Source organism: Blastocystis sp. subtype 4 (genome assembly GCF_000743755.1).
Source record: "Blastocystis sp. subtype 4 strain WR1 chromosome Unknown seqid_0031, whole genome shotgun sequence".
Taxonomy (NCBI): Eukaryota; class Bigyra; order Opalinata; family Blastocystidae; genus Blastocystis; species Blastocystis sp. subtype 4.
This window is the reverse complement of record NW_014569516.1, coordinates 1-14273: the sequence shown is the minus strand read 5'-3', so window position 1 is coordinate 14273 and position 14273 is coordinate 1. Positions and strand designations below refer to the sequence as shown.

Genomic DNA, 14273 nt, shown 5'->3' with positions numbered 1-14273 from the left:
TTACTACTCTTAGAACAAACAATTTAGAAAGATATGAACTCTGTTAAAGGTGTCAACACTTCAGGATGAACAGTACTTAGAACTGATCGGATACAATCCTCTCCCCATTTTGCTACCATCTCCTATCAATGATTACTCCTTACTATTCTCACTCGTATGAACACACTACAACTCTGTCTCACATTGGATTGACAGACATACTTCTTCACATACTCAGTTGTAAGTGATTCAGTTCCAATAGATCGCTTCTCTGACAACAACAATCGTAATTTCTCTTCTCCTACTTCTTCTTCGGCCATCACATTCATAACACAGTCCAATATTTCCTCTAATCGTTCTAGATTGGATTGAGAACTGTGAATCAAACAGAAGAACATACACTGAACGAACATACTACGTCGAATGTAACCAATTGCACCTCCTCCTGCAGCATCAAAACTATGTAGGAAAGCTGACAACATGGAGGAGAAAAAGAGTTCTTCTTGGATACCTATATGACCATACCAACACAACAGTACACAAATGTTGACACGAAGAAGCTAGAAGTGTAAGTGATGATGAACCATTAAGCAACAACTGACCCACAATCATTAGGTAACTAACAGTGGAACTCTCTGGGAGTCTACTTTGAATGATAAGGAGAAGACCTACGTTTCTGTGGATTGATGGGTCTCTGCAGCTGCTAATGTGCCAACAATATGATCCATACTCCCAGCCATCACTTCTACTCCTTCTTCTGGATACAGTAAAAGAAGGATATGAATAGATGTAGCTACACGTCTCAATTCTCGTGGTGATACCAGAATAAGGAGAGTTTGATAGATAGAACTCAACGCTCCTTTGTAGTCTTGAAGAAATGTTTGTTTCCCAAGACTCACATATCCATCAATCAATCCCATCACGGTAGTAAAAAGTTTCATATTACGTGAATAATTGTGTATAAGAATGACAAACAACGTATGAATCTCTGGTGAATAAGTGAGATTGGAGAGATGAATCAGATTATTCCATAAAATCAACCCATCCTCCAAAAACAGATCCAGAGAATCAGTTCCTGCCTCTGTCAGTTCATAGTGAATGATTCCAATGAATGATGGAACATATGTAGTCACTGCATCTCCTGCTGTCTCCACGAGTGTGATGAGGAGTCGCAGTAACTGCAACTGACTCATTGAATCACTCATCTTCAATGCTTCACTCCACAAGCACTCAAATCCACTCAGAATTTGTGTGAGAAAGAGTGAAGCATTTTTACAATTCTTCACTAAGGATGTGAAAACAGAAATGAAAAATAGCTTCGATTCTTGGAATGCACAATTCTATGGATCATTCTTTGGATTAATCTCAACAGTATACAGAGTCACTAAAATAGATACAATTTCTGGAAAATGTTCTTCTAAGTGATTTGGTTTAAATGAAAAGGTATTAACGAGAGTCTGGATACATTCAACAGCATGCAATTGGATCTAGTTCTCATTTTGGTATTTAAATTCTCACACCTATCAATCCACTTTTCAAACACGTTATAACCACACTATTCACTTTCATTACCAGTTGTTCTTCCATCAATGGATACCATGTTCGAATCACTCGTAAACATTCAATAACAGGAAGATAAAACGAAGGATCCATCAAACCATTGGCGATACATGGTTGAAGGACATTCATCCATATGTCAGAAATCGAGAGGATTTTTGACAAGTGTGATCGAGATCCTTCTAACATACACAAATAACCATAGATTTCTGGAATTGAGGAAGAAGTGGAATTCTGATAGAACGATGCCAAATATGTTGTGACTTGGGTAGGATATTCTTCTGTGATATTTTCATAGAGAGATTGTGTTGAGGAGCGAATGATTGAATTCACCTTGAATTCAGGAATTGCAAAAAAGGATACTTGAGACCAGTAGAATGCTTCTCCGTTATCAATACATTGTTGTTGCTGTGTACGAGTGAAGGCAAACATTGATAAGTGCAAACATCGCAATAACTGTTGAATGCAATCATCAGAATAGAATTCGTGTAATGCTGGTGTATCGGAGCAATGAGTGATAAGGAACGAAATGGAAGAAGAAACGAGATAAATAATTGGCCAGAATTCCATTCTAGTGATAAATGAAGAAATAGAAGTGTACAGCTGTTGATCATCAACAGATGAGGACCAGAAGGAGAAAAGAAGCTGATTGCATAATTGGGCCATTGTGACTACAAATGGTTGACTAATGGTCCAGTTGATCTTTATTACATTCAGTGTAATCTTCAGACACCATTTTACACACTTCTGTAGCAGAATACTGGAATTGAATTCAGAATGTTGTAAGCAAGTGGAAGCTACTGGGAACAGATCTGTGATAATGGAAGGTATTCGTTCAATCAGAGTGGGGTTTTGAGATGGTAATACTCCTCGAATAATCACGCAATGAAGAGTCTTGAGATAAATAATGAGGAAATATAATACACTTAATGCCATTCGCATGGAATCAGCAAAGAGAGGGAGATTGAGTGAAGTGAGATTGTGAGTAATCACTGCTGGAAGGAGAGTTAGCAAATCAGGAAGCATCTGACTGAATTGAATACGAAGAGGACCTATCCGACATGTAGAAAAACACTTGATGCAGCTTGACATGCAACAACTAAAATGAACATTCCAATTCGTTCGTACATTCCTTGGTACATGGCCATCATATCATTAGAATTCATCAGCATTTGAATTACTCGAAAGAGATCTGTCATTCGTTGAGGATATTCGATTCGAGCAATATGAGCTATAATTAATGAGAATTGTGTGATTAAAAGGGGATTATCCAAAGGAACTACAAGCTAGAGAACAGGAATTCAATATACACTTACATTTGCCATAATAACATTCAATAGATGACTCTTTTCATCTTCTGAAAGGTAATTCCCCATTTTTGATGTTTGATGCTTCCACCAACGACGTGTCACGCAGTTCTTTATACAGATAATTGCTAGTTGACGAATATTGATGGAATTTGCAGAATTATATACGATTTTCTATACTTTCACTAAAATCCCTAGCAACAATACTAAGAGTAGTTCCAAATATCCTGGTCTTCCTTCGATCTCCTTTACATACTGTTCGGATAGGTAACTCGTTGAAGACGAAGGATGAAGCATTTCACCCAAAACAGAAAGTAGCCATGCTTCATCTGACTCTCCAAAGGTATTTGGAACAGATTGTTGCATAAATACTAACAAACAAAAAAGTCTAAACAGTATGCCCCTTATTCGTCATCTTCCTCGTCGTCGTCATCATCCTCTTCCTCGTCATCATCCTCTTCTGCAACTTCTTCCTCAGCACCTTCTTCAGCCTCTTCTTCAACATTCTCAGCACCTTCTTCAACCACATCTCCACTTCCACTCAGTTCCTCTCCACTAACCTCAGCATTCCTATTAATCACTATCATTCTTAAATCCTACATCAACCAGTCAATCATAGGTTCAGCAGCATCATGTAGTTCTATGATGTACTTCTCTGTAATACAACTGAATCGGTGTTTCAAAGGCTCTTCTGACCATTTCAGAATCACGTCTTCACTCAAGATGTCAGCATCGTACATGAACTGTTCTTCAATCCATGAATGTATCTTACTTTCAAAATTGCAGCAAAATAAGCACGAAGAGATGGAGTTTTGAAGGTAAGCAACTCCAAGGCAATCAACACTCTTTCTTCAGCTGAGGCTTTGGTAATGAACTATACATCATTCTATTCATTCATACTCACATCTGTAACCATTTTCTTATACTTTTCAAGAACCGCGGGAATATCGGTATACACAGTAATGTTGACAAGAACTGAATACAAAGCAAGAGCAGCACGATCACCGACAGAAAGAGATGAATCATTCTGTACATCCTTCACAATATCCGCTAGACCTTCAGGTGTAGTATCAGGAATCACTTTTTCACACACCATCTTCACAGCATTCACTACTCATTAACACATTCATTCATTCTTACAGAAGGCTGTAGTAGAAGATTTTTTCTCTTTTTTCTCCTTTTTCTCCTTATGTTTCTCTTTCTTCTCCTTCTCCTTCTTCTCCTTATGCTTATGTTCTTTCTTCTCTTTCTTTTCTTCACCTACTGGAGATACTGCGTCTCCTTCTTCAGTCTTCTTTGTCTTCTTTGCCTTCTTTTCCTTACCTTCCATTCCCTTTGTCATCTCATTCACAATAAAGGTATCTATAATCAGAGGATCAATCTAATGCTACTCATCTTGCTGTTTGCTTCGATCAGAGTCTCTGCTCCGCAAGCATCACAATGATGGTAAAGATCCTTCTTATGCTTCAGCATCAATGATGTTTCAGGAAGTTTGCAGACAGGACAGAGCACGTATTCATCAATGAACTTGTTTAGAATCTTGATTAGATCAGGATTGGGATGATCACCATTGACGGATGCTTTGTTTTCTTTAGAATCATATTTAGATTGGGCACCAAGCTCATAACCAAAGTACTATAAATGAACAACCAAAACAAATTCCTACTTTGGGCAAATATGAACAAGGTCTGTGAAGGGCGTCGGCCACTGCCGATGCATTGACCAAAACAGTCTTGATACCATTACCACGTCCTTCCGTTCTAGACTGGAGCTTAGGCATCTTGTAACGATAAGCTGGATCGTCACTCTTTCCAATGTTCACTAGCGACATTCTTCTACAACATGATTAGTTACAGTTCCGAAAAAACAAATCACCCCGCAACAAAGAGTTCATCCCAAGCAACTTGAACCCGCATGAAAACAACGAATTCAAATGTCTCCTGGCTTGCTGAACACTGAGTCACTCCCTACCAATACGAAGGAACCTCCAATAAGGATTTCTACCGCTTTTAGAAAGGTGAGAAAAGAACCGTGGTTATTGAGTGATAATCACAAACAAGCAAACGCAACGAATATGAACAGAAAAAGCATAACCAAACGGTAATAAATTAACAAGCACATCCATTCTTCTCCTTCTTGATATCCGAGAGAGCTACGGGAGTTCCTTCACCTCATTTCCAATCCTTATTTCTCACCTTTAATCTCCTTTTCGTCCTTCTTTGACTTGTTTAAAATCAATTTGGCAAGAGCTCGGAAGGCTTCCACTACGTTGGTTCCATCAACCGCACTTGTAACGAAGAAGGAATAATTCAATGAGGATGCACATTCTTGGATCTCTTCATCAGATACGGTTCGCTTGTCTTGAAGATCTCCATGAGTACCAATAAGAATGCAGCAAACATCTTCAGCACCGCTCTATTTCTAATTATCGATAAACAAGCGACTACTTCTTCGATTTGGTGGATCCATGTTGATACGTTATTGAAGGAGTCACGAGTTGTAATATCAAATACAAGGAGGACTCCCTGAAAAATGAGATTGAAAATAAGCAAATACAGATACATCACGTAAGTAGGACTTGGTCACAGCACGGAAACGCTCTTGGCCTGCTGTATCCCAGATCTGTTGCTGAATATCCAAGAATATCAACCTACTTCCAATTTGCAGAGCTTATCGTCAATGGTTTCCACTTTAGTGCGATAGTCAATACCCTATATGTCTAATCCTTGTATACATCAAGATCCTACGATTGTGGTATAAAACTCGGAAGAAAAGGTTCCTTCAACGTATCTGTTCAAGAGACACGTCTTTCCCACAGCTACAGATTAGAATCAGCTAGAGACATTATGGTACATGAATCACCAATAAGAGCAATCTTCATCATCGCATCACAAGGAACTTCGTCTCCTTCTGCATTACTGACACTTTTAATTGACATTTCTATCAAATCGAGACTCCAGACAACTAACTGAGAAAATGTAGGGATTTCGCCTCTCGAAACAGAGTTAGCAAAAGTTGGAAAAACCACGGGAGAAATGAGGATTATTTGACTGAATTTGGGAATTGACAAAATCGAGATTCTTCAAGAATCATGGCTTCTAGGAATGTTCTGCTGGCTTCAGCAGGATATGACACAACGATCCGTTTCTGGGATATCTCTGGAGGACATACGAAGCGAACTCTGAAGTATGAGGATAATCCAGAGCTGAAAGTCAAAATGGTTCTTGATATCTTGTAGAAGTGATTTATAGCCAGTGAATTCTATCACATTTTCTCCGGATGGGACGCTTTTAGCGGCTTGTTCTGTGAAATCATTCAAATTATACGAAACAGAATCGGAAAGACAAAGTCCAAAGGTTGGCGATTGAATATTATGTAATAGTGTAGTTTTCGAATCCTGAAGCACACAAAGCCTCGGTGAATAAGATCGGATTTAACAGAGAAGGGAAATGGATTTATACAGCGGGAGACGATCGGTGTTGCAAACTGTGGGACATTCGTACCAATGTGTGTACCAACAGTGTTGAATCTCGTGGAGGGATCAATGGATGCATGCTGCATCCTAACCAGGTTCGTTCAGATTCAGAAAATCATATCTAGAAGGAAATTGTAATGGCAGATGAATGTGGTTACGTTCGTGTTTGGGACATTGTAGCTGGACGATTTCGTGTTGAAATGGTATTGATGATAGATTGCTGTTCTTTATGGTGTCCAGACGATAATGTTCCTCTTCATGCAATGACAATTAGTCACGATGGAGAGACTGTATGATTGATGATGATATGTGATTTGTAGCTAGTAGCGTGTAGCAAAAAGGGGAATGTATATGTATGGAAATATTCAGAGTAGGTTTGTGATAGGAATATGAGGTAGTTCATATATTCAACCACAATTCATGTTTCACGCTCATGATGATTTCATCTTGGCGTGTTCAATCTCTCCCAATAATAAGTATTTGAAAGAACATTATTTGAATGGTAGAATTTTAGCAACAGCATCTGCAGATCGGAGCATCAAACTATGGGATGCAGAATCCTTTGAACTCAGTTCCAAATTGATTGGACATGAAGTAAAGTTTTCAGGATTGATTAATTGTTAGAAGTATGTGTGGGATTGCTGTTTCTCGTGTGATAGCAAGAATCTGGTATCATGTAAACTTGGAGTAGATCTGTTTATGTAGGTTCTTCAGATAATACTTGTCGTCTGTGGGATATCAAATCAGGTCGAATTGTTCGTCATTATACAGGTCATGAAAAGGTTGTTGCATGTGTAGCATTATATGAACGAATTTGGTATCTTTGTTATAAAGTCAAACATGATAGTCATAATAGAAGAACATATCATCATCACTATCCTCCATCTCCAATACAGCTGCCTTCTTTTCTGTCTTCTTTAATGCATCTTCCTTTGACTTTACCAGGTCGTGTAATGACACGACTGTGCGAACTAACGTACTCAAGTACAATACCTACATTCATCATGCATTCGCAGTCTCTACCATATAAATATCATTGGTTTTGGTTGTCATTGCTTCTTGAATGGAATCCAACTACAAATCAGTCAGACTATCAAATGATACATGAAGATTAGGAAGAATATTCACAATTCCTTGTAGTTCGTTCATAATTTCTGCATTTGGTGGGTTTGTAGGGGAACACGAATCGATATAATCAATACATGTTTTCAATCGATCTTCAATTCCTCGTAACGATACTACTTTATCGTTGATCTAGAGATGACTCTGTACCACAAGGAAAACTTGATTGTAAATCGACACCACTGAAGAATCACGAATGCCACGAAGGACATGCTGTACTCCAGCTTCCTCGATTGGTAGTCCTTCGATCTTCACATTCAATTGCTTAAACATGCGTTCTCCTTCACGACCACTCTACACTCAGAGAAAGACAAGGAAGCTACTCGATCAATAATCTCTTCTGTCATGTAAGCCTTTGCAGGGACATCGCCAATTTGATTGTGGATATCGAGTGTGACATAGACAGGATTAGGACAGTATTTCCGGAACATCTCGTCAATTTCAAGGTCGATAGCATTTAACTTGTTACTGGAACTGTAGTATCCCACAATCTTTTCGCGAACTAGGGAATGAACAAAGAAAACAACAAGAGACTATTAATTCGTCTTTGCATCTTCTCAATCTTCTCGAGATAGTCTGTATCAAAGAACCACACATTTGTAGTCTTATTCTCTTCGAAGGGAACTAAACATGGAACTGAAAGAGAATGTCTTACTTGCAAAGGAAGTAGCGCAATCTACAGTACCATTTTGATGTGATCCTAGGAGAACACCCATAACTCGTCCTCTTGACATTTTTGACATTCTCCTAACATGGTCCGTGATTCCAAGGAGCACAATAGGATGAACAATAACAGTATCAATTTCAGACATTCTAAAGCTTTCCTATGAAGAAATCATAGAGTGACAAATAATGGGGATATTTTGCCAGACTGATGATTCTTCAACAAACAAACAAATAAGGTCACGAAGAATTGTATGTACCAAATTGAGGGGGTTAGAGATTGTTCAGCTGTATTCATCGTACTTCTTGCTAGAACCTTTCACCTTTTCGACTGGATACTTTTTAGCATTCAATTTCATCTTTCGAAGGGCTGCTTGAGGAAGATCAATGTCACAACAATCTAAACTTGATTACGAATTACATATCGATACCAGCTAACTGGATGAGATAAATTAAGACATCACTGAGCTCTTCTCCTAGATGAACCTTCTCTTCTTCTGTTAATTCAGGAACACCTGGATGTACTTCTCCTTTCCACTGTAGAATCTCACATACTTCACCAACTTCACCCATCTACCTCTGAACCTTGAAACACCATTGTTACCATTGCAAGAAGCAAACTACGCGGAATATGATACTAAAATCATCACTTCAATAACAAACATACTTGATCCCAATCGCGTTCCTTTGTAAACAATTCAGTTTGTTCTCTGATATCTTCAAGTGTTATAGTTTTATCAAATCCGGTTTTTCGATGATCTTCGGCCATTTTGTACTTGCAACAAACAAACACATCATTGTGTAAAAACTAGAAAAGGATGTTCTAAAAATCATTGTAATCCAATGCAATTACCTCATTAGCAAAAACAGATAAATCTGGAAGCGACTGAAGAATGGTATCTACTCGTTCATTTTGTTCAACAGTAGTAGTAGAAAGAGAAACTGTTTCTTCTGGCTCAGGTACAGACATAGAAAAGTCAAAGAAAGAGAATGCATCATTATTCGGCACGTCAGGTTGAAGCTGACTGGAAGGTTCTTGATTCCCCCACGACTCTGAAGTAAGAATTGCACTCCAGTCAACTTCCTTTATCACACCCTCACTAATGGGAGTTTCATCTTTCTCTGTTGAATTCTCACTGGAATGAATGGGTTTCGTCTTAGCTTTCCTCCTGCTCCCTCGTGGTCGTGTCTGGAGTGCTGGAAGAGATGCTGGTTCATTGTTAGTAGGTAGTGGGAGTGGCTTCTTGGAGCGACGTGTTGATCGACCACGCTTTGGCAGAGTGGCTAATGGTAACTTGGAAAAGGGTGATTCCCAATCAGCATCTGATTGAACAGACATGGTATTCTGTTTGGGTTGAGTTGAAGGAGTTTCTTTCCAATCATCATCTGATCGTTCTTTTGTTGCACTCTGTACAGATTTGGTATGGATTGTAGGAGTCACTTCCCAGTCATCATCAGATTGAGCAGTCACAGTAACATTCTGTTTAGACTTGTTCACAGCAGGAGTCACTTCCCAGTTGTCATCTGATTGATCTTCTGTTGCATTTTGTGTAGGTTTGGATTGAGTCACAGATGTCTCTTCCCAATCATCATCCGATTGAGGAGTCAATATATTCTTTGTGGTTTGGGTTGTAGGAGTTACATCCCAATCATCAGATGGCATAGTCACTACTACATTCCCGTTACGTTTGGATTGAGTCACAGCAGGAGTCACATCCCAACCATCATCAGATTGAGCAGTCACTGTCATATTCTGTTTAGATTTGCTCACAGCAGGAGTCACATCCCAATCATCATCTGATTGTTCTTCTGTTGCATTCTGTTTAGACCTAGTAACAGCAGGAGTCATATCCCAGTCATCATCAGATTGAGTATTCACTGCCACCTTCTGATTATGTTTGGACTGATTCACAGCAGGAGTCATATCCCAATCATCATCTGACTGTTTCTTCACCTTACTTCTCTTTGTCGTCCGCATAGCAGAAGTCACATCCCAATCATCATCTGACTGAGCGGTGGTTACGTTCTTCTCTGACTTGCGTGCAACAGTGCGCTGATTCGACTCCTCTTTCACCGTGATCTTCTGCTTAGATTGGGTTGTAGCAGGAGTCACTTCCCAGTCATCATCTGATTGCTCTCCTGTTGTATTCTGTATAGACTTGTTCACAGCAGGAGTCACTTCCCAATCATCATCAGATTGAATGGTCATTGTCGCCTTTTGCTTAGGTTGGGTTGTAGCAGGAGTCATATCCCAATCATCATCAGATTGAACGACGACTGTTGTAATCTGTTTCGACTTAGTAACAGCAGGGGTTACTTCCCAGTCATCATCTGATTGTTCTTCTGTTGCATTCTGCTTAGACTTGTTCACAGCAGGAGTCACTTTCCAATCATCATCAGATTGAATGGTCACGGTTACATTCCGTTTAGATTTGCTCACAGCAGGAGTTACTTTCCAATCATCATTTGACTGTTTCCTCACCTTACTTCTCTTTGTCCTCCGCATAGCAGAAGTCACATTCCAATCATCAGCTGATTGTTCCTTTGTCACATTCTGTTTAGTCGAAACATTATCCATCTGACTCGACTCTTCTTTTACTAACACTTTCTTGTCTGAACTAGTTGTAGCAGGCGTCATTTCCCAATCATCCTCCGATTCTTCCACCTCTTTAGATACAATCACTTTCTTTTCAATACCGCGATCCTTCTCTATATCAGGAGTTCTGTCTACTTCTTTATCCTTTACAGAGACCGATTTCTCCTCAGGTATTGAGGCACTCAAGGAAGCATTCTTGTCCAATAACATTTGCTGTTCTGCACTCACCGTCAACGCTTCAGCTTCCATCTTCTTTAACAAGATAGCATTCATTGTTGCAATCTCTTCTAGATATTCCAGTTTGGGATCTACAATCACAATAGCACAATTCTAATACTCTTTTCCTCTTCTTTCTTCTCTTCGTTTACAGACTCTTGATGTAATTCGTCAAACAAAGGATTTTGAAGCAAGATCATTGTATGGCCAACTGGATCCGAACGAAGCTCGTCCAATACAGAAGTAATCATACTATTCGTAACAATACACACTTTTACCTCACTCCGAATAATGAATACAGAAATCGGAGAGAGAAGGATACTCCGTCTCAATTAGCTTAGAAGAAATTGGCCATTCATAACATTGAAGAAAGAATCGTTCCACTGACCATCTGATATATTGAATTTCTTTATCGACTACATCTATTACTGTCCGTTCATTGTTCTCGGATGATTCCGACCCTTTCATCATCTTTTGAGAGATTAGTGATAGTGAAAACTTTGTCTAAGATACTATGGAACAATTGAGATTTGCTTCTGTAGTTCAGTAGGTTGCAAGTACTCCATATTGTGGGAAAATAGGAAGTTCGATGAGTGTTGGTGTCTTTTTATGGCTATAAACATGTGAATCACGATGATTCGCCTTGTACCAGACAATTATGGATGGAACAGCGGTATTCATGGTATATCTGTATCCACCTTATTCTTTCTTTACTTCACAGAACACGTTGAGCAGTTGCAATACATTCCTATAGAACGTCTCACTCCTGCTTGTTTTAGTCATCTTTCGGTTTTCTCAAAGAATGCATATAATCTATTACACTTCAACTGTAATATGTTCTATCACTTCTACGTGCTTTTTTGAATGTGATTAATTGTGTTTCAGTCGGAGGACCCAATTGTCCCAATTATAAAGTCCCTATTAATAATATCGAAGGTTCTAAACGTAGAATTCTTTTCCACTATTTATTTGGATCTTTTGTAAGTAATATGGCTGGTGTCTTTAAGCCGTTTGTTTTGCATGTCAGGATTGATCCTATAGCTTTGAAATTGATATGACGATGTATCAGGAAATCCGTTCCAACGTCATTGACAGATTGGAGAAGGAGGCTGGAAAGAAGCACGGTATTTGCATTCTTGAAGGTGGAAAGCAAACAACCCGTTATGAGGCTGGTATGATTTCGAAAGGTTGTTCACTTGTAGATACGGATATCCTCTTCCGTCAGGACAGCAAGTTCCATTACCTCTTCGGAGTGAAGGAGCCTGATTTCTATGGTGCTATTGAAACTGATACCAAGAAGGCTATTCTGTTCATTCCTCATCTTCCTGAGTCCTTCGCTGTTTGGATGGGCCCTATTCATACCCCTGAGTACTACAAGGATCTGTACAAGGTTGATGAAGTTCTTTACACTGATGATATGAATGCTTACTTAGAGAAGTTTGCTCCTGAAGTAGTCTATGTCACTTATGGACAGAACTCAGATAGTGGTAACTTCGCTCAGCCTGCTTCATTTGAGGGAATTGAGAAGTACAATGTGGATAAGAAGTATCTGTTTGAAGCAATCACGGAGTGCCGTGTGATCAAGACTCCTAAGGAGATGGAGATTTATCGTTACTGTGGACGTATTGGTTCTCAGGCTCATCTCGATAACATGCGTGCTATCGAGCCTGAGATCTATGAGTCTCAGGTGGAGTCAGTATTCATTCACTCTAACTACTTCAAGGGAGGTTGCCGTCAGCTTTCCTTCATTCCCATTTGCGCCTCTGGTCGTAACAGCAGCATTCTTCACTATGGACATGCTGGTGCTCCCAATGACCGTCAGATGCATGATGGAGAATGGCTGTTGATGGATATGGGATCTGAGTACAAGTGTTATGCTTGTGATATTACTACTGTGTGTCCTGTGAATGGAAAGTTCTCTCCTAAGCAGAGATTCATTTATGAGACTGTCTTGGATATGAATCGTGCTTGCCAGAAGGCTATGAAGCCTGGTGTGAACTGGGTTGACATGCATACTCTTTCCAACCGTATCATGATTCAGCACTTCTTGAAGGAGGGTCTGTTCCAGGGTGATGAGGAGGAGATCCTTAAGTCCAATGTTGCTGGATACTTCATGCCTCACGGTCTGGGTCACTTTATGGGAATCGATGTCCATGATGTGGGCGGTTACACGGAGGGAATGGTTCGTGATACTCGTATGGGCTACAAGTCTCTGCGTACGAAGCGTGATCTGGCTGAGGGTATGCTGATTACTGTGGAGCCTGGCGTGTATTTCGTTGACTGTTGTATCGATATGATTAAGAAGGATGAGAACTTGAACAAGTTCGTGAACTGGGAGAAGGTGATGGAGTACTATCCTATTGGTGGATGCAGAATTGAGTGTGATTTGTACATTACCAAGGATGGATGTGAAGATATCACTCCTGCTCCTCGTACTGTTGAGGATATTGAAAAGGCCTATGCTGGAGAGATCACCAGTATTGATCAGGTAAAGAGCTTCTTGTAATTTATTTGTTGAAAACAGTAGAATGAGCATTATTGTACAACACAAATAGAGATGGCATGATACTAGATTCTAGATAATTACTATTCCACTGATCAGGGTCTGGGACTTGAGGTTGATTCTCTTGAAAATCTCTTTGAGATAGACGATTGGTTTCTTGGTTCTCTTGAATGCGGAGAGGAAAATCCTTATCCATCTCCTTCTTTCGCGCCTTGATTCTGTATTCCATACCACCATCGTCATCATTGATGAGAGATAGCTCGTTTGTACGACTGTTCTGCTGCAGCAATTGAAAGAATGGGACTATCTTGTTCAAATGCGCTTGTTCATCTACATAACACTGCAATCATCAAACTCTACTTAGGTTGATTGAATCATCATATTCAATGATTTCGTTCAAGTTCGAACTATTCGAACTTATAGGATTCATATGTATGAGTAGAGATCCACTAGTTAAGGAACGTGTTCAGTAATTACAATACTCTTATTATATATGAACTGTATAGTGGTTTAAGTAATTCCCAAAATTGGCAATATTTTATTACACATCTGTTTTCTATATCCCAATAAACAAACCATTTACAGCACAATCAAAACACAAAGTTGGCATCATTACTCTCTTCCTCTTCTTCAAAGATGTCCTCATCTTCCTCACTTTCCTCACTTTCCTCCTCACTTTCTTCTAACTCTACATTCCCTTCATCTCCAGTCTCCTCAATTGGTTTCGGTCCCACACTCGGAGTGATGAAGCTCTCAGCAGGTTTGTGATATACCGAGGATACTAATCCAATTTCCTCGAGTAATGCTTGCAATGTATCGTCATCAATTTGCTATGGATCATACATTCACTTCAAT

General features: G+C 39.5%; 8 protein-coding genes across 8 annotated transcripts; 2 read left to right on the top strand and 6 right to left on the bottom strand.

Moving 5' to 3' along the window:
* Positions 1 to 23: 23 nt before the first annotated feature.
* JH06_0660 (importin) lies at positions 24 to 3140 on the bottom strand (the record flags this gene model as incomplete). The annotated part of the gene is made up of 9 exons (XM_014673688.1): positions 24 to 122; positions 153 to 490; positions 564 to 622; positions 652 to 1319; positions 1350 to 1466; positions 1498 to 2588; positions 2612 to 2822; positions 2853 to 3017; positions 3051 to 3140. The coding sequence occupies 9 exons, from the start codon at positions 3138 to 3140 to the stop codon at positions 24 to 26; spliced, it is 2838 nt and encodes a 945-aa protein (XP_014529174.1).
* A 107-nt stretch (positions 3141 to 3247) lies between these two features.
* JH06_0659 (eukaryotic translation initiation factor 5) lies at positions 3248 to 4674 on the bottom strand (the record flags this gene model as incomplete). The annotated part of the gene is made up of 7 exons (XM_014673687.1): positions 3248 to 3413; positions 3444 to 3586; positions 3616 to 3717; positions 3748 to 3953; positions 3984 to 4205; positions 4235 to 4478; positions 4510 to 4674. The coding sequence occupies 7 exons, from the start codon at positions 4672 to 4674 to the stop codon at positions 3248 to 3250; spliced, it is 1248 nt and encodes a 415-aa protein (XP_014529173.1).
* A 277-nt stretch (positions 4675 to 4951) lies between these two features.
* On the bottom strand, positions 4952 to 5781 carry JH06_0658 (hypothetical protein; the record flags this gene model as incomplete). Its single annotated transcript, XM_014673686.1, has 7 exons — positions 4952 to 5007; positions 5039 to 5258; positions 5291 to 5368; positions 5400 to 5465; positions 5498 to 5554; positions 5591 to 5661; positions 5697 to 5781. The coding sequence occupies 7 exons, from the start codon at positions 5779 to 5781 to the stop codon at positions 4952 to 4954; spliced, it is 633 nt and encodes a 210-aa protein (XP_014529172.1).
* Positions 5782 to 5934: 153 nt separating this feature from the next.
* On the top strand, positions 5935 to 7023 carry JH06_0657 (hypothetical protein; the record flags this gene model as incomplete). Its single annotated transcript, XM_014673685.1, has 7 exons — positions 5935 to 6063; positions 6095 to 6199; positions 6231 to 6413; positions 6444 to 6608; positions 6639 to 6688; positions 6717 to 6912; positions 6943 to 7023. 7 exons carry the CDS (start codon positions 5935 to 5937, stop codon positions 7021 to 7023), a joined length of 909 nt encoding a protein of 302 aa, XP_014529171.1.
* Positions 7024 to 7152: 129 nt separating this feature from the next.
* On the bottom strand, positions 7153 to 8252 carry JH06_0656 (26S proteasome non-ATPase regulatory subunit; the record flags this gene model as incomplete). The annotated part of the gene is made up of 7 exons (XM_014673684.1): positions 7153 to 7311; positions 7342 to 7392; positions 7423 to 7572; positions 7603 to 7734; positions 7764 to 7942; positions 7975 to 8064; positions 8096 to 8252. The coding sequence occupies 7 exons, from the start codon at positions 8250 to 8252 to the stop codon at positions 7153 to 7155; spliced, it is 918 nt and encodes a 305-aa protein (XP_014529170.1).
* A 135-nt stretch (positions 8253 to 8387) lies between these two features.
* Positions 8388 to 8872, bottom strand: JH06_0655 (dCTP pyrophosphatase 1-like protein; the record flags this gene model as incomplete). Its single annotated transcript, XM_014673683.1, has 4 exons — positions 8388 to 8503; positions 8535 to 8676; positions 8708 to 8740; positions 8771 to 8872. The coding sequence occupies 4 exons, from the start codon at positions 8870 to 8872 to the stop codon at positions 8388 to 8390; spliced, it is 393 nt and encodes a 130-aa protein (XP_014529169.1).
* Positions 8873 to 11975: 3103 nt separating this feature from the next.
* JH06_0654 (XAA-pro dipeptidase) lies at positions 11976 to 13421 on the top strand (the record flags this gene model as incomplete). The annotated part of the gene is made up of 2 exons (XM_014673682.1): positions 11976 to 12087; positions 12118 to 13421. 2 exons carry the CDS (start codon positions 11976 to 11978, stop codon positions 13419 to 13421), a joined length of 1416 nt encoding a protein of 471 aa, XP_014529168.1.
* Positions 13422 to 14008: 587 nt separating this feature from the next.
* JH06_0653 (hypothetical protein) lies at positions 14009 to 14259 on the bottom strand (the record flags this gene model as incomplete). Its single annotated transcript, XM_014673681.1, has 2 exons — positions 14009 to 14153; positions 14201 to 14259. The coding sequence occupies 2 exons, from the start codon at positions 14257 to 14259 to the stop codon at positions 14009 to 14011; spliced, it is 204 nt and encodes a 67-aa protein (XP_014529167.1).
* Positions 14260 to 14273: the final 14 nt, after the last annotated feature.